We start from the raw sequence: 27757 nt of genomic DNA on the forward strand, positions 1-27757 counted from the left end.
ACATGGGATGTCTTCTCATCAATTATTTCCCTATGGCTCTAAATCCTGAAATTTCATTATAAGAAATTAGGGGTTTCTACTCTACAACCATTTACCTGTATAAAATAAACAGATCTGTAAGAGATTACTATGCTTTAAATAATATAAGATACAACTGTAGATATAAATGCAGTTCTTTCATGTCTTCTACTTTATTACCAATAAAGTAGCACAGATTCAATTATGATAATACCTGAAACTGTGATAATATCTAATCAGACCATTTACAAGCCAGTGAATCAGCACATAATCCATACTATTTCTAACTACAAACTGTGACAGTGACTTGATGTGTCTGTGTTCTAGGTGTTTCCTAGTTTTCTTTTACAAAACAGTAAATTCAACCCACATTCCTATGCATCACTTGTAAAATTTTTTTTTAATACTCTTCAAGAAAAAGTGATAGCTAAAGTGCAGTTCAATCTACTTCTAGTCCACTCTGAATTGCAGCATTTGAGCATACAGAATTTCACAAAGCTCTGTGGAAAACACTCACACCCTAAAGAGCTGTGTGCCTTCTTCTTGGATTGAAAGTGTTTGAATGCTGACATTAGCAAGGCAGAGACTATTCAAATAACTTTCCTACATGATTGCCAAAAAGTACTTTTTATTTTCCTAGTATCTTTCAGGAAATTTTCTACTTTAATAAAGGGGACTTTTTGGCTAACCTAAGTCCTTGTGACATGTGGAGAAAGTATTTAATCAGTACACAAACTTCCAAGAATGCTGCTGCTCAAATGCACTTATGCAGAAACAATTCCATAATAAAGAAAATTTTCTTCATTTATAAAAAGTAACATCAGATACATTAGAAAGAAAACACAAAAGAGGCTATAAATAAGTAATTTTTTTCAATTAAGATAGAACAGATACCCTTAGGTGAACAGGAACCTGATTTAAATTACTTTTGTCTTTCAGTATTTGCAAATTAAATTGCACTGAACTGTCCAATTCGGGGAAAATTTGGTCTCATTTAATCAGTCTTAACTATGACAGCTTGACTTTCTCAAATCTCAAAGCATATCTCCTAGGGAAGTTGAACAAGGTTTGATGACTGAACAGAAGGTAGGAAGGCTTAACAAATTTAATTCGCTAGTTCTTTTAACCGGATGACAGGCATTGGGTTTTTAAGTGCGCATGGGGCTGATGACGGATGTAGGACGTGGGCACACTTCAGCCTGTGAAAGGTGATGTGGTAGGAAAAGTGCTCGTCAGAGAACCCCGGGGCACGGGGGACAACGGGCCCCGAAAAGCCATGACACAGACGGATGTGCCAGCAGGTAAGAAGTTCTGCAGTCGAACGGGTTGGCAGAAGAAACCCGTATATTTATGTCAGATTACTTCAGCAGCAAAAATCACCACAGCAAGACTAGAGCAAAACATTCCCACATCCTTCCCGCGCCGCGGGTCCCCGGGACGGCGGCAGCTGCCGTGTGCCGGCCCCGCACCCAGCACAGCGCCGGGGGAACACGCCCTCATAGAAGCCGAGACTTGACAGCTGCGGCCGCTGCTGAGGGCCCCGCCGCCACACGCTGCCCCCCGCCCGGCGGAGTGCACTCCCGCAGCCCTCGGCAGGCGCGGCGGCGGCGGGACCTTTGGCTCCTCGATTTCAAAGCGAGCCCCGACTGAGCAGCGGCGCGGCAGCGGCGGCCAGGGCAGGGCATGGCAGGGCAGGGCAGAGCGGCGGCCGGGCCCGAGCCTCACCCCGGCGGCGGCGCGCACTCACCTCCGCTCCGCAGCGCGCGGGCGGCTCTGGGCGCCGCCATGCTGCCCATGTGAGGCGGTCACGTGGCCGCGGGTGGCGGCGGGCGGGCCGGGAGCGCCCCCCTCCCGCCCTCGGCCGGTGTGAGGGCGGCGGTGTGAGGGCGGCGGGCGTGAGGGCGGCGGGCGGGATCTGTCCCGCCGGGGCCGCCCGCACCGCGCCCGTCCGTCCGTCTGTCCGCGGCTCGCTGGTGCCCGCAGGTGCTGCCAGCTGCCCTGCTGTACCGCCCCTCCCTGCTCAGCTCCACTGCATCCCTAGCGGGACTGGTGACTGCTCCTTCCGCCATGGCAGTGAGACAGAACTGCCCAAAGTGGGGCTCTGTCCCGCATTAAGTTGCAACCATGCTATTCCATGAGTCCTGGAGCTACCTCTTTATTTTTTAATGGCAAAAAAAAAAAAAAAAACCAAAAAAAACAAAAAAAACAAAAACAAAACCCAACCAACTAAGCAAGCAAGCAAACACCATGACCCTCCCCTCAACTTGTACATCTGTGAATAAAATACGAACTACTCTTCGTGAACTAATTAATGCAAAGGAATATCTCGAAGGCAGGTGCCAAGAGCATGGTGTCAGACGTTTTTCAGTGGTGCCAAGTGACAGGATGAGGAGCAATGGCCATAAATAAAACACAGATTTCATCTCAACATGAAGAAGAGCTTTGTGTTGAGGGTGGCAAAGCACTGGAGCAGGCTGCCCAGGGAAGGGCTGAATATTCTGGAGACATTCAAAACCCACCTGGGTGCATTCCAAAATATAAAGTAATACAAGTAATCCTTTGTTACATGCTCACACACGTCATGATCTTGGTGTCCTTACATGCATTTATGTGTACACACACAGGGGTAAACTGTGGGATAAGTAAGGAAATTGTCAAATGAGAACTGAGGCTGTTTATCTCCAGATTTATTTATCTCCTGGTACAGTAGTTTTTAACTTCCCATGTACAAGTTTTATGATTAAGAATAGACTCAGAGCCCAAGGTGGATGGGAATGCTGAGCATATTTACCTACATGTGTTTTAGAAAAAGCCCCCCCAAAATTATGAACTTAAAAGTTACACTTCAAGCATTTCTGATTTTAGGAGCAAATTCCAAGCATTCTCTGATTAAAAAAATATGCTGTGATCCTCTTAAACTTAAAGGTGCATCTCTTAATCAGCTGCCACAGCATGATAGGCAGCCTATCATAATGCTTATATCCAGACTACACAGTAGTTTAAAGATCAATACAATACCTTGCACTGCCTCCAAAAAATAAAACATTCGACTTCTTATAGCCTCATTCTGCATAAACTGACATGTTTCATCATCATTATTCAGTGAGGGGAGAATGGTAAGATTTTCACAGAAATAAGTATAGAGAGAGCATTGCTAAACTGCTCAGTTACACCTCGTGAGCACCATTACCCACTGCTCACTGGTGAGAGCTACGCACACATTCCATTTGCAGGGCCAAAATGTGCACGTCTTCACTTTGTTCCTAATTCTACAATGTAGTATGGTCTATCAGGAGTGTGAATGGCATTAGGCATCATTTTATTCTCTTTTGTATCTTGGCAAGGCTTTAGGAATCCAGACACTCAACCACTAGTTCTATAACATCCATGTGCAGTGTAAAGCAATCACACATTTTGCTGCTTGTCCTAAGCAACTATATATACTCTTGAGTGAGTGTGCTTGTGTGTGCTTAAAGAGAACAGCACACTTCACGTCAAAGTACCCATGTATGACGAGTTACTTGCCAGTTTTCCTCAACTGCCACTAAAGAAGAGAAACAGAGAGCTCTAAGGTAGCCTAGTCTCACCTTTCTTGAGTCAGCAAGTATTTCCTACTCAATGGAATGAGGCCACTGTCAGAGAAAATGAAGTGAATGCTTGGCTTTTGTCTGCATATGTAAGCCCTAAATTCCTTACTGTAACAGCCTGAAAATTGGTGGATGGCATAACAAAATGGAGGCAATTCCAGTTATGCTGCTACCACCTTTGTAATTACCTTGTCCTTAAGTGTCAGGCTATTTCACAAATACTTGTAGGTACTGATTAGCGGTTAGATTGGACCAATTATTTTTGCATGCCAGAAAGCAAGAGGGGATCAATCAAATTACGATCAATAACATTTCAAGCAAACTGTGTAATTTTTGCAGTCTCTGGATGCAACAGTCATTATTCAGTAGTCTCTAATTTATGCTTAGATGCGGGTTTTCTCCTTTTGCTAAGAAATACAAACAACAGATATAGTTTTTAGGACCTAAAAATGGGAGTGAATATCTCTGAAAAGAGACACACCAGATCCTAACACAGCAAATCTGGAAAAATCATACTCCACTGTATTCAAATTGTCACTGAAAGTAAATACATCACTTTCTTCTTCATGTGTATAATTGTCTTTTGGTTACAATTGACAAATCCCCTGAAATGTTTAAGATGGACAGTGATGTCTCAAGACATCCTGAACATCAAGTTGAGAGGCAGTTTTGGAGAAACCACTTTTCAGTCTAGGGTTTATTTAACATGACTGTGTGAAAGACTCTCCTTGAAGAATGTTTCACATCCCATCTCACTTACATTGGTTCTGTGCTGTCAAAGCCACCAAGCACTAAATGTAGAATCTCAACTTGATTTCCTCCCAAAACTGACCAGGCTGATATTAAAATAATGAAAAGTGTGCTAAAGAAGACATAAAGCTAGGTTTTTACATGCAAGTTTCAAAGCAGTCTGTAACATTCTGTAAGACAACAGAGTTGTATCTTATGCACACACAAAATCTTTCACACAGCAATATAGAAACACACTTCTAGTTTAAGTATAGCAGCTGAGGTTAGGCTTACACTTCCTTATCTAAGATTGTCTTAAAAAATTATTTAATTCCACAGCAACTTTTGCTGATAAGACTGGCACTGTTTGGGTCCTGCTCTAATCACAAATAGGTGTTCTTTTTTCAGCACTGATGTTTATCTGGTCCAGGGTGAGAGAGTTTGAAGCCTTGAAATCGCAAAACCCAGAAATCTCCTACATCAGTGATATAAAATTTATATAAATAGGTAAAGCTACACCAAATAAAACTTATTACACCTCGAGGTAAAGAAAAATAACTTATTTACGGGTCCCTATCATATTAAATTCATTCTAGGCAGAGATTTTCTCTTTTCTATGAAACGATGAAGTTTTAAAACATGAACACCCCATATAGCTCAGAGAAAAGCTTAACTAGAAGAAAGGGAAGCAACTAAAAATAGCTGCTATTGAGCATGGAACACCTCCCTTAGTGCCCTACCATTTAGAAACAAAAAAAGGGATGTCAAGCTCTTCCCATTGATCTAGATTTTCTTTACATTTTATCTTTTCAGCTCAAACTGTGCAACAACCACAAATGGAGTACATACCACCTGTGTGAGGAATGTTTACAGCATTACATGTTCTTTATTTAAGAGAGAAGCTAGTGCTACTCTCAGAAAACAAAACAAAACAGTGCACAGTACTGCTCCTGTTACATTGGTTTTTTTTGTAAAGGCAAAGAGGGAATTCTGAATCCTCTTCCCAAGGCTTTGACTTCAGTACCTGAGATTCCTCCAGTTTGGGTTGGAGCCTTATGTCTGAAATGAGCTTTGAAGAGCCAAAGTAGGACATTTTTTCCAATATGCCTCTTTTCTGGAGAATTAAAAATATTTCGAACATGGAAATCTGAAAACTGTTAGATTAATGAACCTTTGTACACTAGCTTGTACCATTCTAGATCCAAAAGGAAGCTCAGATACACAGTGTGTAATCTTGTTTCTTGTGATGTGTATTACTGAAGGCTTTAGTGCAAGGAACAAAGAACCTGGTAAGCACGTATTTGAATTAGTAACTATGAGCAGGAACCGCTAGTTGCATTATTTTTCTTTTTACATTGTAAAAAAAGATGAGTGATAGGCAAGCTCATTCCTACAATTTTCCCACCAATTATAAGCCAGTATGAAGGCAGATAGCATGCCCTGCCTGAGCTAAGCTTGCATCTATTTGTACTGCTTTGTGTAATAGCCTTCCATTTCTACTGGCTGCACTAAATTTTTAGCCTCACAATTCCAAATATTGTCACTGGTGTGGTTAACTGCCTTTTGTAAATTGAATGTTTTAATAGAAAGAACCCAGAATAGAAAGATTGAAATCTTTCTGATCACTGGAGAAAAGAGCTAGCAGTGTAAACCAGTTGAAATTACTGAAAATCATGAATGACCACATGGGGGAAAATATTTCTGATGACTTTAGGCTGCTTTTTTTCAGAAAACAGAAAATATCTGCAACACATACTTGCTTATGAGATACAGATGTTAATATTTTACTACGCTTTTTTTTCAAGTCCAAATTATCCTAGCAAGCAATGTTTCACAAAGCAGCAGCATTACAGAATAATTTTAAATTTGAAAGCTGAAACTCCAAGGTTTTATATAATAGGCTTACCAATGTAACAGGTATTTCTAGTTGTAACAGTTTGATACTGAAGAAAGAAGGTCAGAACTGACACTGCAAGGAAAGGCAAAATGGGAAAATATGCAATATAAGATTTTCAAGCTTTCTAGTGTCTGACAGTCATAAAATATGATAAAGGAGAAGCATAAAGAACAACAAAGTCTCAGTAAGAGACAAAAAAAGGAATTGAAAAAATCTATATAAGCACACACAAATCCGTCATACAGACATTATGGGCTGCTTACCCTCCTGCTGAAATTGCAGAGAGAGACAATAGGTCAGTCTTGAATTGCCTAAACTGCCACATAGCAGCTTTGTGTGTTGGTTCGTAGGAGGCAAAGACATTTGCTGCCCAAGACACTCCTTCAGCAACACACAGATCTTTATTCCCACAACTACAGCAGTCAGTGTTCTTCAAATCCTGCAGCTTCTGGTGGTTTGCTTTCTCAGTTCTGAAGCTATAGGTATTCTGTTGTATTTCTTGAGATTATTAGTTGTTGAACAAGTTGCTTCCTAGTATCTGCAGTAGGTAACTTTTATGTTTTAAAATACCTGAAAGGGAACAGTTTGACCCAGGTTTCTGAACACAAAACACTTTTCAGAGCTTTATTTACCTCTTAGGACAAAATCTTGCATTAGCACTGTTGACAATATCTTTACATTGGAAGAAAAATTGTGTCTGTCAATTGAACTAAATTCATTATTTTACTGAATTACTTGGAAGTAGGTTCACTGTTGCCATGGCTGGACTTGTAAGTGATGGAAGGGCAAACCAGCATCCTGATGCCAGAAGCATCTACAATTAAAAACTTTATAAATATACTCAGAAATCTTATGCACATTCTGAATATTCAAATGTAAAAAACTCCCTAAAATGCTTTATCAGTATGATGAGCAAAGTTTCACTTGAAATCTGAGTAAAGTGACTGAAGAATTTGGATTTTATCAAAATGCAGAAAAAAGTCACATAAACTTATTATTAATAAGATTATTATTAGTATTTGCTTTAAGTTTCTGTCAGCTAATAATAACTGAAAAGAACAATAGCACCTTAAGAAACCTAGGATTACAGCTTAAGTATTTGAACAAAAATATTTTTAATCCAGGATTACTTTCGCATCATATTGTGCTCAGAATAGGAAAGGACTCCAATAGCATTCAGCTTCAGCTCTCCAATTCATATGCCCCCAACATCTAGTGAAAGAGCTGCTACTAAGCCTGCGTTAATTTGTCAGCTCACAAATCCACACAATTGAAACCCTCCAGTACCTACTTGCAATTCCATACAGACACCTGTTAGTAGTTCACAGGTCTTCTCAGCACACAAAAGTCAAGCAACACTAGTTGTGTACTACACCACAAAGTATTTGTTTAAATATAGTAGGAGGTCTCTGTTCTTAGTTATAATACAGAAATTCAAACATTACGCAAAACTTACTAAACTTTTACAAATAGCATTGCACTTTTTTATTTCACAATATGACTCGCTGAACAACTAGAGTTGCTGCTGTGAGTACTTCTGAGACAAGAATCCTACAGTTCACTTGCAGGTGAAATTGGTTATCTGGTGGAAAATCATGAACAAAATATCCAGACTGGCAAACTAGGACTTTGTCTAGCAGCATCCTGAAATGTGGGTATTTAGGCAATTTTACTGTGAAAGCAGAGTCTCTAAAATGTTAGCTCAAACAGATGCCTCCCATAAACCTACTGAAGGAAACCGGCATACGCCCCCCAGCAGTGTCAGAACTGGTGTAGTTTTCTAGCTGTCCAACAATATTATTGCTTCCTTCTCTGTGCCAAGGGAAAGGATAGTCCAGACAGTTAAGACCACTCCAGACAAAGTCAGCAGGGCTAGTTTAATTTGCTGATGAAGATTGCTTCAGATAATTGTTTTAATTTAGTGTAATGGATTAGGGTGTACTCACAAGGTTTTTTCCTGGTAGCAGAGCTGCAGAAGCTGTAATCTGCTGCAGGATGGAAGGATTCAAAATTTCTAGACCTCTAGGAAACTGTTTATTCCTATTTTTCATGCTAAGAAGTTCCGCAGTTCACAGGCACATCCCAACATCTTAGAATGTTCCCAAGCCCAAATTTAAGCACAATTCTTCAGTTCAGCTTTCCCACTTCTGACTTATCACCAAGATCTGAACATGTTCAATAAAATCCAAAACCATCCACAGAAAAAAAAAAACAAACCTAAAATTAACCTCAGCCTTACTACTACTATCAGGAAAGGTCTTTTAACAATTGTTACAATTGATGAATAGATTCAGATGCTACAGCAGATGAAAGACATATCATACAGCCAAGATACCCTAATCTGGAATTAAAATTTTAAAAAATAATTTAATAGAAAATACACAAAACCCCCCCACAGGTTCTAAACATTTAAAAATTATTTCACTTCCTCCACATCATATCAGATAGTGGAGAACTGTCAACCTACAAGCTCCAGTGTTGAAAGCCAGACCTGAGAATCCCATTAGGACATAAAACATGGTTAATAAATTTCAATGTTCCTTACTCAGAGGAGGAAGTCTGAACTTCAGAAGAGGTAATTTATTCCTTTGAGGTAGGACATACAGGATATTTACAAACTAATCTCAGGTCTGAGAAGTAATGGATAGCAGAACAGAATCAAGGAACTATATAAAGGCACTTGCTTCCTACAGATTTATGTTTCTTTCACTAGCAGAAGTGTTTTTGGACTCCTCACTGGACTTGTCTTGGCTGGTTCCCCAGCAGTGAAGTATCTTCCTGAAAATCACGAACCTAAAACTCGGGGTTTGAAAAAGAATGTGCTTGAGGCACTTTAAAGGTTTAAGCAGAGTGTCTGTTTGCTTCCAGCAGGAGGATCCACTTTTAGCAAAGGGTAAAGAATCTGTACACAGGAAACACCCGAGAGACCACAGAACCAATCTTGTAACCTGCTCATGACATTAAACCTGCACAGGCCCTACACCATACAATGGGATCCACAGAGAACAGCCTGAGGAGAATCAAGTTAGGAGAAATCTGAGATTGCTTAGATTTATATATTAACTTGCTATTCAAGTATCTATTAAGTCTTGATCAAAACAAAAGGGTAAAAAAAATTAATACAATTGAAGTAACACTGTATCTGAGAATCTACATTGTTTATTTAATCAAGAAGTGCCCCCCCCAAACCTAAAGTACAACATTTTTAAATCTACAACACAAAAATAGAAAATATTCAAAATGCACAGAAACACAAGTCACCTTTAATGTGATTAAAACGTCACATAGTATTTTTTTGCAGTTAAGTGGCAATTAAGGATGTGCTTTACAACACTGTATAGAGATCTGCAAGTTTTCTGTACAGGTAGGATCCTCATGCTTGTGCAAGTCGTTCTAGGACTCTTCGGTAATCTGAAACAAGCTGTTGGAAGCTCTCTTCTAACTGTTCACGTTGCAAGTTTAGGTCTATTTGGTTCAACTGATTAGTCATCTCCTCTGGTCTTAGACACCTTCTCATCTTGGCAAGTTCTCTCTGTTTTTTCTAAGCAATCAAACAAACAGTAGTTTGAACACAGCCAGTAATTATCAAGAATATGGTATTTCATTATGGTGTTTCATTAAAATTTATTCTATTTCAGTATCTGGTTCTTTAAGATGTCCCTAATCCCAAGAGAAGCAGTAGCCATGTTTGATTAGTACATTTGTTCTGTTAAGGGCTCATAGTTTCTGTATTGCCAATGAGCTAGTGAAGGGAGGAATGGTTTCAAATTTTGTTCCTTAACCAAACAGATTAGCTGAAGATGTATGGCACAAAAAACTTGACTGTAGAAATCTGACCAGAGTATTTAGTTCTACATTATCATTAATTAAACTGGTGTCCCATTACATAACTGTTCAGCCAACTAATTTCCCTTTAACTATCAAATATTAACTTTAAGCCTCCAGTACACAGAAAAAATTTCACAAACTCTTACAAATTATTCAAGTTACCAGGAACTAGTAGTAACAGCACTGAAAAGTATTATTTAGAAGCATAAACATATATGAACAGGAAGATTATGGGTTGTCCTTGCTCTGCCACATATGATTTTTACCTGTTTCTTAAAAAACACCTCAAAATACTTTTGTATTTTCTTTACCCAGATATACTTTTATACAGCTGATACTTATTTCTGAACTACTCAGTTCTTCAGGTACTTTCCATTCTTCAGTCTTCTCTAGCTTTGTAAAAGCAGACTATCATTCAATACTCAATTAAAAATATTAAGTATGCCTGCTATCTTACCAATAAACCTTTACAATACCTATGGAATCAATGTATTAAAACAACAAAATTGCACCAAATTACTCTAACAGTCACAAAATCAAAGCCCTTTTGTGCTCTAATTTTATGCTTATCTCCCAAAGGAATATTTGTTTTCTTTCTGTGATTGATGCTGAGTCAGGAGAGAGGAGTGGAGACTACAGTAGACTGCAAATAAGTAAGACCAGAAGAACTTTTACAATCTCCCAAAGATTCCACAGATCAGCAAAGTTCAGTTCAGAAAAGGACGTTCTGATGAGGTGTTCGGGCACATTTCTGGCCAATAATCAAGAAACCTTCCCTTGTTGAAAAGATGTGAAAAGCAGCATAGATGTTTAAATTTTAGTTTCACATTAGCTCTATGTAGTTAAAATGAGTAAGATTATGAAAACATAAGATGAGCTGCCTAAATAAAATAGAGATGAGTACCTTCTGGCCAAGCTTCTGTCAGTAGAACAACTAAAACTTTATTCTAAAATTAATTCAAAGTCTGCCTAATCAACAGGACTGTCTGTTTAGATTATAAACATTAGCTCTGAAAAAAGGGAGCCAGCTTTTAAATGCCCACTACATCTGATAATGTACTATTAGGCCATCTTTAAGTTTCAGATTCCGGCTAAAAAGCAAACTCTCTTTGCATGTTTCAGATTATCAGTTGTTTCAGTATCCATTCCCCGCCCCCTCAAACATTCTACAAGCATATCCAGGTACACAAGATCTTGAAAACTGCCATTGGTAACATTTTACCTGGGCAGTTTCAAGAGGATTCTTTGGGAGCAAGCTGTTGGGCTGGGAAGAAAAGCATATTCAAGTAGCAAACAAAGTATTACAATTACGAAAAGTAGTGCAGCAGTGGTATTTACTTCCAAGAGGGATGACATGAAGAAAAGACATGATCAAGGAGATAAGTCTACCAGCAGAATCCACTAATAGAGTTCATCAGAAATGGAGAAGCCACAGTGAAACTGAAATTTTATAAGCTGCTCACCTTTTACACTACCTTGAGGTGATGCCCTGTTAACTAATATACCAAATCTTTGATTTCCTGAGAGCAACACATCCTGCTACATCAGACATCATAATCTAGTAATGCCACACACAGAATGGTCTCTGTATCTTTAGCAAGTACCTCCTTGCTATTGTAACAACTTCAAGGGGAATAGACGTATTACATGTTTTTCCCCTGAGGTTTCTGCATATAGTTTTTTCCCCTGCTACTGTTAGCCAGAAAATAATTCTAAGATGGAATACCACTTTTAATAACTAAGGCAGGGTTAGCTTAGAATTATTCTACATCTGTACAGCACTGCTCAAATGAAGCTATCCAACAACTTATGTAATAAAATTATACCAGTATTAGAGTAAGCAGCAATATTCCTGATAATGTTGATAAAGTTTGGTTCCCCCCTCAAAATTACTCTCTCTAAATTAAAACAGTTTCATTACATTTCTGAAAACTTTACGAAATGGCACTGTAACTAAAATTTATTGGAAATTGTTTAAAATGAGTGTATGAGTAAGCTATTTACTAGGTAGAACCACCATAAACAAGATGACTATTTCAGAACATGAAATTTAAAATCATGGAAAAAAGGTGTTGGCTGCTTTAAGGATTGTTTTGAATCCACATTGAAATAAAAAACACCTAAAATGTAATGTTCTAAAGTAGCAATATTGCATATTTAGCAATACAAAATCCATTCATTATCCACGCACTTATTGTGTGCAAAGGCTGAAGTGGAAACACCTGCTAGAAGCACTAGAATTGAAGCTGTTTATGAAATTTTGGATTTTGCCTACAGGACCTCAGTGATGAGTGAGTGAATTGAAACCATGTAGCAGTCATGAAAAACAGTTGCTGAAAAATCACCTTATACATTGTAGGGGGCACTAAGTGAAATTTAAGCAAATGAGACAAGACACTCGTGAAAGAGAGCACGTTTTGATTAAGGTCTTGGCACTCAGCATGACATGAGGTTTTCACCAGATCAGATAGGTATTTAATACAATGCTGGCCTCTCATTTCTACTAACAGCCCCTGTAAGCCCAATGTGACTGCAAGCAAAGTTCTGCTGTTTTGGTGTAACAGGGTAAATGCTGCTTCAGGAAGGTTTTCAAGCTAATCAAGGTACTCCTTGTGTTCTGTGTATATTTATATGCAGGATTTTAGTTTGTTTGGCAAGTACTTAATTGACAACAATGGTTAACATGCTAGTTACAGGAATTAACCTGGATTTATTCATGGCCTTTTTGACTCTTGATATAAAGACTGAAGCCATTAGCAACTAAGATATAAATTTTTAAATCTGTATCTCAAAGGGTCAATTTATGCAACACAGACCAACTACACTGAAAATCCAGGAACTAAGAAAATTATGTGGTACTATATTTAATACTTGCTTGAATTTTACCACTGGTATTATTTTATATTCCATCTGCATGGAGTTAGTCCTATGTTGACGTGACTTGATTACTTCTAACCAACCTGTCTTCTTAAGACCTAGCAAACAATTACAACAGGAATCTAAACTACACCTAGTCTGCAGTGTAAACTTCACCTCTCTTCAGATTTCTGGCTTGTCAACAAATTGACCACTTTCCCCTTTAAACCTAACTAGGCATAATGGCACTTGTAGCTAGATAGCAATAAGCTTAATAGTAACCTCCTGCTAGAACTGGGCAGGAAACAGTCAGGAGCCAAACACAGGATCTTCAGTGCTGCTATGTACAAATGTCCTCTGCATCTGTATATATGTCAGCTGAACACTGCATAACTAATAGTAGTTGATTGGCAACATAATTGGCATCAACTACATTTATGGAAATTAAAGTAAAATCAAGTATAATTAGCCTTGAAATAAATATTAAATGATACTTAAGTCATATACACCTTATAGGGCCCAATCAGTCTTCTTTTAACATCCAACCGATAGCTTCTGGACTGTTCTGCATCACCCATATTTGTTGCACGCAATCGGAGAATTTCATAAACTCGTCTTGTGTGTTGCTAATGAACAGAAAGGAGAATAAAAACCACATCTGCATAAAAAGGTCACTCAACAGAACTCCAAGTAGAAAAATACTGAAATATTAGAGTAATTCTTCATCTTATCATAAGACAGGGGCATAGATAAATCTATCTCCTATCTGGTGGGTTCAATGAATAAAGATTTTTCATTTTAGTTCAAAACCATTTTATTCCATATACCCAGTCTCTGATCCTTTAAGTCTGCACCAGCCACAGACGTGCTTCAAGGACCGTAAATGAACAGAAAGCCCAGAAGTCAGCATCCAAAAACACTTCTAAGAACAAAGACAGGAACTAGAGTGATATTAAGCAATACCAAACAGTATCCACTTTGCCAATTTTAACAATCCATATATACGTACACCTACTGCCCTTCACAAGGCCCCCTGAAAGTTCTAAATATGAAAATGAAACAACAATATTTAAAGTTTCCTGTTTACTAGGGCAGAAAACTAATTAGTAAATGGAAAAACTGAAGAGATTTTGGTATCAGGATCAGAAAGTACGACATCTGGGGAGAAAATTATGTTGCTACTAAAAGTATTAACTTGCATCTGTATGAAAACAGAATTTAAGACCAAGTATATTTTTTCTGAACAACAGAACAAAAATAAAGTTGATTGTTTGCTACTCTACCACATGTTTATATACTGTTAAAAAGAGGAAATTTATTTTCAAATTTAAAATATAGAAGGCTGCAGATGCAGTTTCCTTTTATAAGCGATACCACTGCCATGAACACATTGAATATAGCTTCACACTGTCCATCCTTCAAGGTTTAAAGTCTTCAGTACATCACATTCAAATACATTTTTAATTAAGCAACTCTGCTATTTCACTACTGTGCTCAAAAATGAGTTTAATAACTTAAGATTACCAGCAAATTTAATTGTTCAATTTAACTCTTTAGTTCTCCAAGTGTTTAGAGTTGCATTAGTAAGTTGTTTGCTACTAGCATTCTGCATTCCCAAAGCAATACTTATTTGCACAAATACTCTTGAAAGAAATCAAAATTATGTCAAATTCTATAACAATAGAATTTGTAGGTAAAAAGGCATTTATCTAAAACCATGAGCCATGTATCTCCTGATACATCCTTAGAAACAGTCAAAATAAGGCAGTGTGTAAATTCCATGTCTGTCTATAAGCTTAAGTTGTATTGTACTACTTTGATAAGAATATGTCCAACTACAACTGGACTGATTTAATACCTTATTTATTTTCAATTTTTGTTGAGCTTCTGTCACCATTTCTTGACTGAAACCTTGCATTAACTTCACTGGGGAAAAGCAAAGCAAATCTTGACAGAGCTTTACAAGAACAAAGTCTCTAAGCTTCACATAGTTCTCAGATGGATCTTCAGCTAGAAAAAAAAAAGCTTATCAGCATTATTTGTTTTCTCATCTCTGGTATGTAATTACAAAGAACTAAGCAAAACAGAAGTAGATGCAGTGTTCATTGGTATATAAACAACTGTGCTTAATTGTAAGCACTGTTATCAAAGCTTTTGATGTTTGACAGCAGACAAACAGGTCCCAGAAAGAGAAACTTCTAATATTTTGTGTATGCAGTGCTGCACATATTGTACATATATATTATGAAATTGACTTGTTTAAACCCATTTAACTCCCTGGGAAAAGAAGACTAGTCTATAAACCTTTTTTCTTGTATCTTTAATCTATTCTACATTTGACAGTGGTAGAACTACTAAAACACAAACAAAAGGGAAAACGTGGGAAAACATTAGTGAAAACATCCTATTGTATACAAGTAAACTACCTGAAGAGATGTATTGAGCAGGAGTTAGTCTTTGTTAGCAGAGAAGGCAGGAAAAGGTACAAAAACCCAAAGGACATGATGATCCAAAATTAAAAGGCTGAAAGGACCTAAGCAAAAGCTGGTCACGATTTCAAGTTACTTCCATTTTACTTAAAAAGACAACATAGCTATCAAAACACTTGCTTTAGGAAAAATACACTGAAATTGAGGACTAGCCTCAGTTAACATCAACATGAGCCCATATGCAACTATTTAATGCAGGAGGAAAATTTGTACTATGCTGTGAATATATTTATTTTTTTCCTTGCTTTAGACAAGCTCGTTACAAACAACTAGTAGCTGGGCCATGCTTCCCCTTCAACACTCATTTTTCTGGGAGCTAGCATTGTAGAGTATTGCTAACCAGCTTACATCTCAGCTGTGTTTCCCTTGAGTTCTCAGGTACACTGTAAATAGTTAAAATTTGCAGTTTTAGGGTGATCAAAAGCAAAACAAAGCTAGCAAGAAGGACTGGGATAGAAGCTTTTGCCATGTAGTGTATGTGGCACCACACAACTAACAATTTATTTTTATGGGTTAGGTTAAAATGTATTGTGAATGAGTGGCCTAATCTTGTATGGCAAGCCTTATAGCATTTATTCTGCAAAAGAGACTGGAGAAGTGCACTAAAGTAAATTGATTCATTCTTTTGCACTCAGATTAGTTAAAAGCAGAATAAGGCAGTTTCTGTCCAGTAAGCACTATCAGCAAATATTTTGCTTGTGTCAGGATGACAAAGTATAAGCAGAATAAAATATTTGCTGCAAATGTGAAACGCATAAGTAATTTGAATTAGTAAATTATTAGTTTTTTAAAAGAAATTAATTAGATCTTATCTTCATTTCCTCTTTACAGAAAGGTTAAAGGCTTTACTTCACAATTTTAGATGAGATATCCTAAATATCCTGGCCATATTAAAGTTGTCCAAGCCCAAAACACCGCTCAAAAATGACAACACATACTTTTCTAAGAATCTTAACTTTCATAACTTGAGTGCAATGTAGAATATTGTAAGCTTTCTCCTGCTTCATTCCACAAAAAAACTGAACCCCGTTTTAGTGCATTTACTGTTTGCTACAACAATTAAGGCACTAAGCCATGAACACATCATATGATTTATGCAGTAGCATGTTAAGACTTTGCTCATCCTCAATTATAAATGCTACATAAGGGTTTGTACTATTAAAAAGAAAAAGTAAATGCATGATGCACATGAGTTCATGTCACAAACTAAGTTATACTTTCTTAGGCTCCCACGAACTGGATTGAAATTATGAGGTGGATTATTTTGTTACGATGATCTGGCAACAACACACTGTGAAAGCAAGTGGTCTGTTGGGTTTGAATTAGATGGAGAGTTACTTGTAACCTAGACGAGACTACACATAGAAGGAATGATCAACATGTGTTGAACTGCACTTCTTCCTACAGGAGACTTGAAACCACAGGACTGATGTCATGCCTGTGGCAATTTTTAAGGCTAGTTTTGTTATGCACATGGACCCTTTATCAGTCATTTCCACAATCTTCTGTTTTTAGGCATTTGTGCACACACATCTAACATGGATATCTTCAGTCAGCAATACGTGCTCCTAGAACACAAGTTTTCTACAAACTCTTACTGTCTGTAAAATATCAGCTTGCACACTAATATTAATGTGCTATTTTAGTTAGGTGTGTTGAGTCCTCGAGTTTGAGTTTTGGCTTATAAGGATAAGTTCAACAAGGAATTTTACAAAGCTTGATCTTTTGGCAAACTCAGCTGGGTATCTCACAATAAAATAGTTAATTAGCTGGTAATCCATTCATGCTAGGGATTGAATTTTCCTGGTGTGCTGTTCTCAGAGTTAGGTATTTAAGAAGCTACACTACGTACGCTTCTGTAAACCAGGGTACTAATAATCCTGAACTGAGCAGAAGCTAAATCTTCAAAAGGCTTTACACTCAGAAAAATGAACATAAAAGTTAGTTTGTGAGCCAACAACCTGTGAAAGTTCCTTATTAAAAGTTTAACACAAACCTGTGATATCAAGCACTGTAGGAGAAGACATATAGTATCTATGAACTGTTTCAAGCAGCTGAGCACCATGGCCTTCTCCTTGGAATGGTGGCAAGATCAGCATCTGGCTACAGACAAAGGAATGCATTTTCAGTTCAAATGCAAGCATTTGGAAACAATGCAAAGTCTTAAAAACAAAAATGGTATTTCATTTTAGATTAAGGTACATGCAATCTTCATGTTGAAATGTTATTTTTAACAATCTTAAAATTGTTAAATATTCAAAACTTGTTTGAGATTCCCTCCGCTTCAAGAAGGGAACAATGAAATAAATCAGTGCATAGACAGGCAATAATGGGGATTTTTTTAAACAAATCAACACTATTATAAACAAGTATTGGGAACTTCAGCAGTTCCCTCTTCTGAAATAAAAGGCAAGGCACGAGTTACACCGCCAATTACCTTACACGTGGCCGGGTTTTGTCTGGGTACACATAGTAATTATAGACTGTCATGTAGCCTACGGTCGCAAAGAGCGTAGCTCCATCCTTATTATACTTCTCAAATCTGCAGATAAAACAGAAAGCCAAGCAGGTCAATTACAGTTGCGCTCCCATGCAGTGTCCATTTTCTTTTCCATTCTCCAACTGAATTTTCAGTGTCAGCAAGCTACTCTGTGAGGGCCCAATGGGTACACCTGCTATGTTCTGAATGTACAATTCACTTAATTGGTGTGCAGCAACTTGGATAAATCAGACCTCTTTACAGCACTTCAGTGCACTTGCCTATTATAAAGATGAATAGGTGGCAAGTAAAAGAAAACACAGGCAAAGCTCATTTTACTGTTTAAGCCTACATTCAGGGCTCTAACGGACAACAGCATTTAATTCAGCTCTATTCTCAAGCTTTCCCAAAGCATAATGGAGGAAAACTCAAGCCTCATAAACAATGTTTTTTCTTTCCTGGGAAAAATATCATTATACTGCTCCAATAATTGGCCAGCCACAATTAGAATGCAGGCTTTGTGGAGGTAATAAGGTCCACTGTTGCTTTAGAACTGTACTTACACTAGAAAGTAGTTCCATCTTTCATCATCTACATCAATAAAGCTAGCAGTTTCAATAAACCACATCAAGAACGTCTGAAGCCTTTCATGATATTCTCGAAAGCCTGGACATGTCATGTCAGCCTAGGGAAAAAGCCAGGAAAAGTCAGGTGAAACCTATCACAGATGCAAGAGGAAAACCTATACAAAAATCTAATTAAATTCTCTGATATAAAAAAGCATGTTAATGATTAATAAATGGGTAAAATTATAGTATTTATGCACTACAGTTTAATCACTACAGAAGGTGCATTTCTGCAAAATAAAATCGAATTTGGTTGCTCAAAAGCAGAAGTTTAACTTAATTTTTCATACCTTGTATATCTGATATGTTATATCTTCACCAGCTTCCTCATTATGGATAGAATATGTGTGTAGCAGCATTCCAAAGGGCTTGAAGTTGACCTCCTTCTCCAGCAGAGACACAAAGTCATCTGTGTTTGTGCAAAAACCAGGCGGAATGATTTCTCTAATTTTACTTTCAACATCATCTGCCTGGAGATTACAAAAAGGGGAAGGATCCGTGGAAGATTCAAAAAAGACAGCATTGATGTCACTGTTGTGTTTAATAAATAAATATGAGATAAACTATATCTACCAATAATTAAAAAAACAAAAAGGAAAGAAAAAGAAAAAAAACCCCAAGCATTCTTATTCTTCATTAGTGATTTTCCAAGCAAGTTAAGGAGCTGCACTCATGAGATCAGAACTGTCACAATCCAGCCTTTCTAAGCATCAACAGCTCTTGGTTACAGCCCAAGTTCATGAACATTTTTATGTTTAGAAATTGTTATATTTGTTATAGTTAAGCTTGACTAAGAGCATTGGTAGCTACTCTGTAAGCGCAGCATGTTCGGAAGCCAAGACTTTCTAGACAGCAATTCACCAAGACTATGCTATGTTACACAGCCTTGTAGAACTCAGGTTCCTAAACAAGCAGCTATTAGGTGGTATTAGGTGATGCAGAACTAAGCAGAGAAAAAGGGACAAAGATCAAAAATGGTAGCTCCCACATAGGAAAGTGACAGCTAGCACACTCTGGCATTCTTACAGCCTGCTGCTTGAAATGCCTGTCTATAGAATCAGCTGCAAAACACAGTACAAACTCAAGACAACCACATCCCCCGTTCCAATAAAAGAAAGTTTTGAAAACAGAGTTTGACATAAAATAGTACAACTTATGAATACTGTCAGCAAATCTGACCTGTAGTCTAACATACCGTGAAAGACAAAATATTCTGACACCAAAACTTAATTCAGAGATTACCCTTTTCAGATAGCCAAAGTTAGAGACTATCAGCTGAGCAGACTTCATAATCCTTTTCAGACCCCCAAAAGACCACTTGATTGAATACATTTACTACTTCTTTTTAACCATGAATATTTGATGAAGCTTCACAATAACGTATTACTGCTTCTCACCAGGCAATAAAACTTAATGAATTGGTCTCAACTTAACAAAACCATACTCCTCAATACAACCCCTAAAAGCCTGACATTACATTCAACAAAATGAGCTTACATTCAATTCAAACTTTTCTCTGGACAATGAATCCAGGTTTTTACTTAATGGAGTTTGCCGTGAGTTCAGCTGTAATGTTTGTATTGTATCTATTTCCACAAGGGCGGACACAAGAACACTTTGTGTTAACTTACTAAGCAGCTCTTTCACACCGTTTACATGCATGATGGGTATTAGTTCAAAACCAAGACCCTTGCTACTTAGCATTCAAAACAGGGAAATTAAGATGCTTAGAACAAAATACACTACAAAAGGCTAATACAACATGCTACTAATTCCTGTCCTTTCAACCATGGGCCCTTAAGCAGAAGCAATGCACCTGCAAATGAATAGCACTTTATCATTCAGTTACATTTTTAGTGTAGAGAAAGATAGACTTAGTTCAGCACAAACAAGTTTTATTCTTAATGGTTTGGTACTACCAACATTTACATTTATATTTGGAGAGAGCTATTTAGTAGTTAAAATACAGTTCTACAATACCTGGTGTAAGGACTCAGTAAAAACGTGTACAGTCTTTACATTCATTTCATTCTCAAAACAAAGATAATTTGTTGGGTGCCTTTGCTATTCTTCATAAACTGTTATTAGCTAAAATACATTTTCTTTACACTTACTGATTTAAGGGCATTACACAAAACCAGCCACTTCTTCCAAAGCAATGAATTACATTAAAATACATATTCATCTGGAACATAATTTAGAAATGCCTTTTTTTTTAGATTGTGCAAATGCGTTGTTTACACAGATCTTGTGTCGCTGCTACTGACAGATCTGTAAGAAAGCACAACTAAGAATCTGCAGCAACTTTCATTTTATGTAGCTGAATAAGCATGCAAAAATAATCTAGAATTAAAACAGTATTTCCAAGCAACAGTACAATAACTCAGACTATGTGGACAACATCTAAAAAGGGTGAATATACAATAGGAAGTACTATATACATAATGTTTAAGTAATTTTGCTTTCCCTCACATTTCTAAGTTTCTCCATTAGTGGTGAGAAGGAAGACAATCTGTGACCTGCTCAAAGGCTGTAAGGTACCACATCCATCAATGGATGCCACCAGAGAAAAGTCTTGTTTTCAATACAGCAAAAAAAATTTAAATGTTAGAGGTTTAGCAAATAAAGCACTAGATAATACTTCTTGATTCTATATGACTATGACATTTTCACCTATTGCCTCCTAAAAATTTTCTCCCCTTGGAATGAGGTCTGACACAAAATACAGTCTTCAATTACTTTTAGGATTAACAGGATCTCTCTTCACAGAACAAATCCCAGAATCTTCAGTTTGAGCAGTGGTAGAAGTTTAACCCATGCAATTGTCAGTTAGTAAGACCTGAAATACTGTAATCTCAATATATCAACCACATAAAAAAGAATTTCATTAAAACACATACTTTTAAATGGAAACATTTATCATTTAGAGGTCCTTTTCAAACACTTCTCTCTGAGACGCCCATAATCTAAGGAGCTACCAAAAAGTGTTTACTGCCTTCCCTTGTGCATTTCTTTGCTATTGGTGAAAGGCTAATTTTTTTTCTATCAGAGCAAAACACTCCTATCTTACCAAGTGGAATGGATGCACGCAAGTTTCTCTTCAGAAAAATGATCCTGTTGACAACTACAGCAATGTTTAACATAGGCAAAGCCACTTACATGCAAAAACCTGAATGAAGTCAGCCAAGAGTTTTTAAGCTTATGGTTCACGGAAGTGCCGCCTGTATTACCTCCAGAATCATGTGAGGTGATGACAAGGAATCTGGTATAAGCTTGTAACTACACTTGATTTGTACTAGGACTGCCTAAGTGGGTAATGCCTCTTTGTACATCACATTTGACTATGGGTAATTTTAACTTAGAAATTATTATTTAGGCAGTTATGACATTTGCATACCATGAAGATGCTGTTTCAAAGTGACTTAATTTAAAATAACTATAGAAGCATATTTGAGAGTTGAATTTCTCTAAAAATTGTATGCACATATTTCAGAGGGGAGAAATGAAGTAATCAGCAGGATTACATTAAAAAAGCTTCAAATATTGAAACAATACTTTTTAATTACCTTTTGTATAAAGCAAACACGCACACTAGATGCAAAGCAAGATAGAGTTTAGTGAAATACTTTACCCCTATCCCACCATAAAACGCAGATGAAAAGGAAGATACTGGAGCAGTTGCAAATCTCACAGCAGCAAGCAATTCAGAGGTCATTGCTATTAATATTTACACTAGAAGAAAGCAGTTTCTCTTCAGTTATTTGAAAGTGTTAACTACATTCAAGAGATAAATTCTGTTTACTTTCACTAAATAAGCGTCAGCTTCTGTTCAGAACATGATCCTACTTTGCTGAGGTTTCTCCAATAACATAATATCCTTTAAGATGTACCTAAACCATGTTAAGATGCATAAATATGACTGGAGTTTTGGCTTTTGACATTTCAGGATTGTATCCCTTCCTCATGTTCAAAAAGATCTTGGAGAAAAAAAAAATAATGGTATTGGGATGAATATTTCTGTCAGTCCCTAGCAGAGATAGCAGCAGCTGCTTTAGCAATAATGAAGCCAAACTCAGTATTACAGAACAAAACCACCTGCTGTCAAATGAGCTTGTATGGGTATTTGGATACAAAATCCTCAGCTGTGAATAACTTTGTGGAGCATTAATATCAACTTTCTTATAACCAGCTGTGGTAAAGGTAGAAACTGCCACCCTTTCCTTAACACCATCTATTCACAGCACAAGATTATCTGCCGTGTGTGGTGGATACTCTGCATCTTAGTATAATTATCATCAAGGATGAGAGATCAGTAAATAGCTAACTTAGAAAAATAAATGTTAATATGCATTCAAATCAACATCCTGCTGTAATGACAGCTTATGTTTTATGTTTTAACCTCTGCAAATGCATTATCTTAGGGTGGTTAGACTGATGGCAAATACAAACGCAAAAAAAGACTGACTACAGCCACATCTTTCTTTCTACATGTTTAGATATAGCAATATAAGCAGTTTATTTGAATGTACAGTGCTAGTAACACTGAAGGAAGCCAGGGTAGACAACCACATTCTTCCCCTTCAGTCAAGGCACATAAATGCTCCAGAAAGCATACACAAGTGCTGCTTAAAAAGATCTTTTTTGTACCCATCTCCGCCCCTAAAGGAATTGGAGGAATAATTCAGTATAGGAAACAGGGTTTGAAAAAAGCAACCATTCTGAGCAATCAAAAAAGTTGCAGTGCACATAGGACAAGACAGACCCTGATCAGACCTCCAGAGAAGCAAATAGGGTTTGCCATTTGTACAGAAAATAGATGAAGTAAAAAAAAGTGCTACGGTGCAGATTCCAGATCTATTTTGAAATTATAGCAATGAAAGGTTGGATAATTTGATTTAAATATGTCTACTATATGGCTAATAGCCTTTCTTTTTTTTTCCTTATTTCCAAAAAATCCTTCTTAAGATTGAAGAGCATGACCTTTCACTCCTAAGACAAATGCTGTAGTCTCCAAAGTATTTTAGACATGACCAGGAACTCAGCCTGCTGAACTGAGTATATTCTAGTACACCTTCAAAACAAGGAAAGGCAAATCTTAAAAATCATTTTAATGAAGTCATTCCAACGTGTTTCTCCTTTTACAGTAGGTCTTTCCTTGAAATAATTTAAATGAATTCCAACAAATTTGAAAGTAGTAACTTAAATGCAGTCTGAAATCATATTTGGAGAACATACAGACAGTAGGAGAGGAAAATAAAAAGCTATTCTACAAGTACTCCATAAGCTCAGAAACCTGCAGGAAAAAGAAAAAACAACCAAACAAAACCCCTGTAGGCAATTGTATTACCACATTCCTTTAAGAAAGATGTAAAGCATACATGATACCCACACAGAAGTTTATCTCTTTCCTGCCCTGCTTGTTCTCCATGTTTAGGGAAACACGGTGAAGCATTCTATCTCATGAAATTCCTACAGAAACCTCCTTTTCCTTCTCACTGATCCTTTCCATCATAAACCCCACCAATGCTAGTCCTCCTCCTGGTCACAATTAATACGAAAATACAGACTTGCCAAGTTGAGGTTTATTTTGTGGAACTGGCTTCGGCATCAGCATCTCAATTCGACTCTTCTGTTTGACACAATTTTGATTGCATTGTTATTAGGGAATGGGAAATCTACAGCTGAAGTCCAAAGCTTTCATTAGCTTAGCAAACAGAAGTTTTATCTATTTCCTTTTAATTTAGACCATATTTAGACAGGCAATTACTAAACCTAGAGCTTCTGTCCATACCAAAGTAAACCTTCTCAATGTTATGTTAAAGACAGCAGCAGACCTGCACTTACCTCCACACAATCAAACTTTTCATTTACTTTTGATGTGTATTCAATGCGGAAGAGCGTTGACAGGTTTCCAGCAATGTAATACAAGAGGATCTTGAGGCCCTTGTAGCCAAAAGCAACTTCACTGAGAAAGGAGAAAACAACAACCAGCAACTCGATACATAACTGAACATTCACATTGCAGTGATTTCATTTCATGTGACAGTCACATCATCCTTCCCAGTAAGGTAAAATCAGCTTCCTAATAGGAAAAGGGAATCAAACTGGATGTGCACTATTTAGACAGAGAAAATGCCTTACACTGCTATTATTTTGCTTCTCTAGTGGAAATATTCTGAACTCAGTAAGGCAGTGCCTGTGTCCTTACTGTGACAGCTCAGGAGAGAATACCTGAAACAGATAATACTGTGTTTATGCTTTTTCAACTCTTTAACTCACTAACAGTCACTATATTAACTGATCACTACTATTCATTAAAAATTACTTTGCAGTGTAGTATAATATTTTGGAATAAACTATTTCAATCTATAGTGTACAAAGCACAGATAAGCAACTGTAGCAATTTGTGGAGCTTTCAGTTGACAGTTTCTATTTAGTTATCTAACCTAATCAGAAATTAGTATGTGTGAGAGTATAAAATACAAAAGCCTTTTGTACATTTTGAAAACATGAGTTGCCTGAACACAAACTCTATACTTCTATGAATAGAGAATCTGTTCCTGAAAAAAATGTGCAGAAAATAGTAATGTTCACAAAGAAACAGGTTGATTTTTTTTTGTTAGAGCATAGCTAAAACTTTTTTTAACTGGGTTTTTTCTTTTACGGTAGTACATTCATAATTGAAAATTTGAGCCAGAAAAAAAGTGCTAAACTAACAGATTGGAAAGAGTTCTCTGATTAATAAATTATAATTATTGTCAGTGATAGCTGCAGTAGATGTCTAGCAGTGTAACTAATTTATTACATTTAATATAGGTAGATAATTCTAATTGGAGTACTTGGAATGCTTTCAAAAAGAAATTGAAATTAAGAAACACAACTACTTAAAGAAGTCCACAGAAACATGCAGCTGGATTTTTCTTAGGGAGTGAGTTTGTTTTGCTCTGTGGTGGTGGTTTTTTCTTAAATCTATGGCCAGATTGTTGAACATCCCTCTACCGAAAACAATACATGACCCTTCAGCACTAATTAATTCAGCATACTCAAAATAAAAGAAACAATTCTGTTTTACCTACACTTTAGGAAAGACTTTGATACCAGCGTTCTTCTGGAGAAACTGGCTCCCCTGGCCTGAACAGGCGTACTCTTCACTGTCTGCAAGGCCACGCCCAAAGAATGGTGGGGAATGGAGTTAAACGCACCAGAGAGCTACTCCCCTCTGGTGCTCCCCAGGGCTCAGTGCTGAGGACAGTCCTATTTAACGTCTTTATCAGTGATCTGAATGCTCCTTAAGTCAGACTGCAGTCAGCACTAGGCTGGACAGAAGCGTTGATCTGCTGGACTTGGGTCACAACAAGTGACACACTTGTTGAAGAACAGCTGGAAAAGCAGCTGGGGGTGCTAGTCACCAACTGACTGAACATGAGTCGGCGGGGGCCCAGGTGGCCAGCAGCAGCAACACCAGGGTAGCACTCCTTCCCCTACACTGAGTATTACCAAAATTCTAATTTTTTAATGATTTGGAAGCAACTTTGCCCTTTGGGACCTATTAATTCAATTCTGGAAACTTTAACTTACTCATCTCCAAACACTTGATGGCTGTACTCAGGATTAAATGTTGTGTTCTCATCCTCCAAATCCTCAGGAAAGCGAACTGAGAAAAAAAAGAATAGAGCATGACCAAGTCACCACCTTCTGTTTGTTTACCCACAGATGCTCTGCTTGCTGTTCATGCACATTTTCACTAGAGTCAGACAACTTTAGCTAAACTATGTGAGGGTGGCATGCAAATGAAACCAAGGCATCCTATACAATTTAGATGCATGTTATTTGATCTGAGAATATCAAATCAGTATTCAAACTAGAACTGAGAAATTGACACAGATATATACATTTATATATTTCATAGTATGGTACTAGAATACCTCAATATCACTTGTACAATATTTAAAAAGTGGTATTACCTAGCTTCAGCTGAATTGCTTCATTTGTATTACACTTGTATTCAGCCAGCTTCTTCTCCATAGCAGTAAGTCCTGAAAAAAATGGTTTACGAGTTAAGAGGTGTCCAATCTGTCACTATGACTCGACAAATATATTAGAGAAAGGGTCATAAACCAAGAAAAAACACACAACACAAAGCAACGGAACAAGAAAGATTAAAAAACTTACAGTATGCCACAACACCTCAATACAGAGGCTAAAGAGAACTATCTCACACACTCTTCTGAAATTAGAAAACATACTAGTATATCTTTTTAGTTTCTGAGAATTAAAGTCATTACTATAAAAACATTAAGTATTCTAAGTTATAATTAAGTATATACTTAGTGATGTCAGTAAGAAAATAAGAATTCAGTATAACGTGTTATTTAAGCAACATGTGTCAGGACATTTCAAGTGTTTGCAATATGTCATTTTCATAAACAGCTCTTAATGAACTACAGTGGCACGCACACCACTAGCAATTATTAAGCTAGCACTACCCTTACAGAGCGGATGCGGAAGAAAAATGCACACAAACTGCACTGAAACTGATTTCCAAAGCCTAATCCAGGACAGAAGACATGTTTCGCTCCAGGTATGTTCCAAATGCTTTACAAACATAGTCCCTCTTCATTTAAGAAGCACCATAAGAAAGTTCTTCCATATCTTACTTCAGGCAGCAAACTTAAACTAAAAACATTTTCGTGTTTTCAGTTTCCTGCCCACTGCCAGCAAACTCGTGGCCACAGACAGGGAGACACACTCTGGTTTACCACTACCAGACCGAGGGGGCTGTAAGCCCGAAGACACGCAGGAGCAGGAGCATGGGAGGCGGGCGGCAGAGGCAGCTGCGCTTCTCTCCCTCACACCCCATTCCCCGTCCGCCCGCGCTCACCGCGCTCCGTCTTCACCCGCATCCGCCAGCCCCGAGCTCACGCTCCCCCGTCCCGCGCCCCGGTCACGGCGCTACCCCCGGGGCTCCCCCTCCCCTCACGGCGAGGTGCCGACAGGGCCCGCCCGCCCCGCGACCGGCCGGGCCGGGACTCACCCGCCATGTTCCGAGTCCCCGCGCGCAGCGAATCAACCCGCGCGCCCGCCCGGCGGAAATAAGCGCGCGCGCACACGCGCTTCCGCTTCCGCCCGCCGAAACCATACGGGGAGCCAATGGCTGCCCCGTGCGGCGCGCGCAGCCCGCACGCATGCGCAGCGCTGCCCTGAGCCTCGCACCGGGTGTGCCATGACCGGCTCCGTCCCGCTCCCCC

At 38.0% G+C, this 27757-nt stretch overlaps 2 protein-coding genes across 5 annotated transcripts in view; both read right to left on the bottom strand.

The window, feature by feature from the left end:
- Positions 1 to 1835, bottom strand: part of METAP1D (methionyl aminopeptidase type 1D, mitochondrial) — a 46663-nt gene extending 44828 nt beyond the window's left edge. For 2 of the 4 annotated variants that reach the window (XM_033064669.2, XM_033064670.2), the window contains exon 1: positions 1766 to 1812. Coding sequence is in view for 1 of the 4 variants with exons in the window: in XM_033064668.1 (XP_032920559.1) it covers positions 1766 to 1814 (49 nt within the window). In the remaining 3 variants the exon portion in view is untranslated. Of the gene's footprint in view, positions 1 to 1765 lie in introns of all 4 variants that reach the window. The other 2 variants (XM_033064668.1, XM_033064666.2) reach the window with 2 other exon arrangements.
- Positions 1836 to 9372: 7537 nt separating this feature from the next.
- HAT1 (histone acetyltransferase 1) lies at positions 9373 to 27613 on the bottom strand. The gene is made up of 11 exons (XM_033064789.1): positions 27544 to 27613; positions 26474 to 26545; positions 26088 to 26163; positions 24354 to 24474; positions 18800 to 18979; positions 18447 to 18568; positions 17842 to 17946; positions 17401 to 17507; positions 14774 to 14925; positions 13425 to 13541; positions 9373 to 9772 (listed from the first exon to the last, which is right to left on the bottom strand). The coding sequence occupies exons 1-11, from the start codon at positions 27548 to 27550 to the stop codon at positions 9605 to 9607; spliced, it is 1227 nt and encodes a 408-aa protein (XP_032920680.1). The 5' UTR covers positions 27551 to 27613; the 3' UTR covers positions 9373 to 9604.
- Positions 27614 to 27757: the final 144 nt, after the last annotated feature.

Source organism: Catharus ustulatus, chromosome 7, assembly GCF_009819885.2.
Source record: "Catharus ustulatus isolate bCatUst1 chromosome 7, bCatUst1.pri.v2, whole genome shotgun sequence".
In the NCBI taxonomy this organism is placed as follows: domain Eukaryota; kingdom Metazoa; phylum Chordata; class Aves; order Passeriformes; family Turdidae; genus Catharus; species Catharus ustulatus.

Excerpts from the sequence above, each read along its gene's own strand:
- HAT1 (XM_033064789.1), bottom strand. Across the intron at positions 18,980-24,353 it reads AAAAGTTTGATTGTGTGGAG|GCAGATGATGTTGAAAGTAA; the intron begins GTAAGTGCAGGT and ends TGTAATCTCCAG. Across the intron at positions 17,508-17,841 it reads AAAACCCGGCCACGTGTAAG|CCAGATGCTGATCTTGCCAC; the intron begins GTAATTGGCGGT and ends CTTTGTCTGTAG.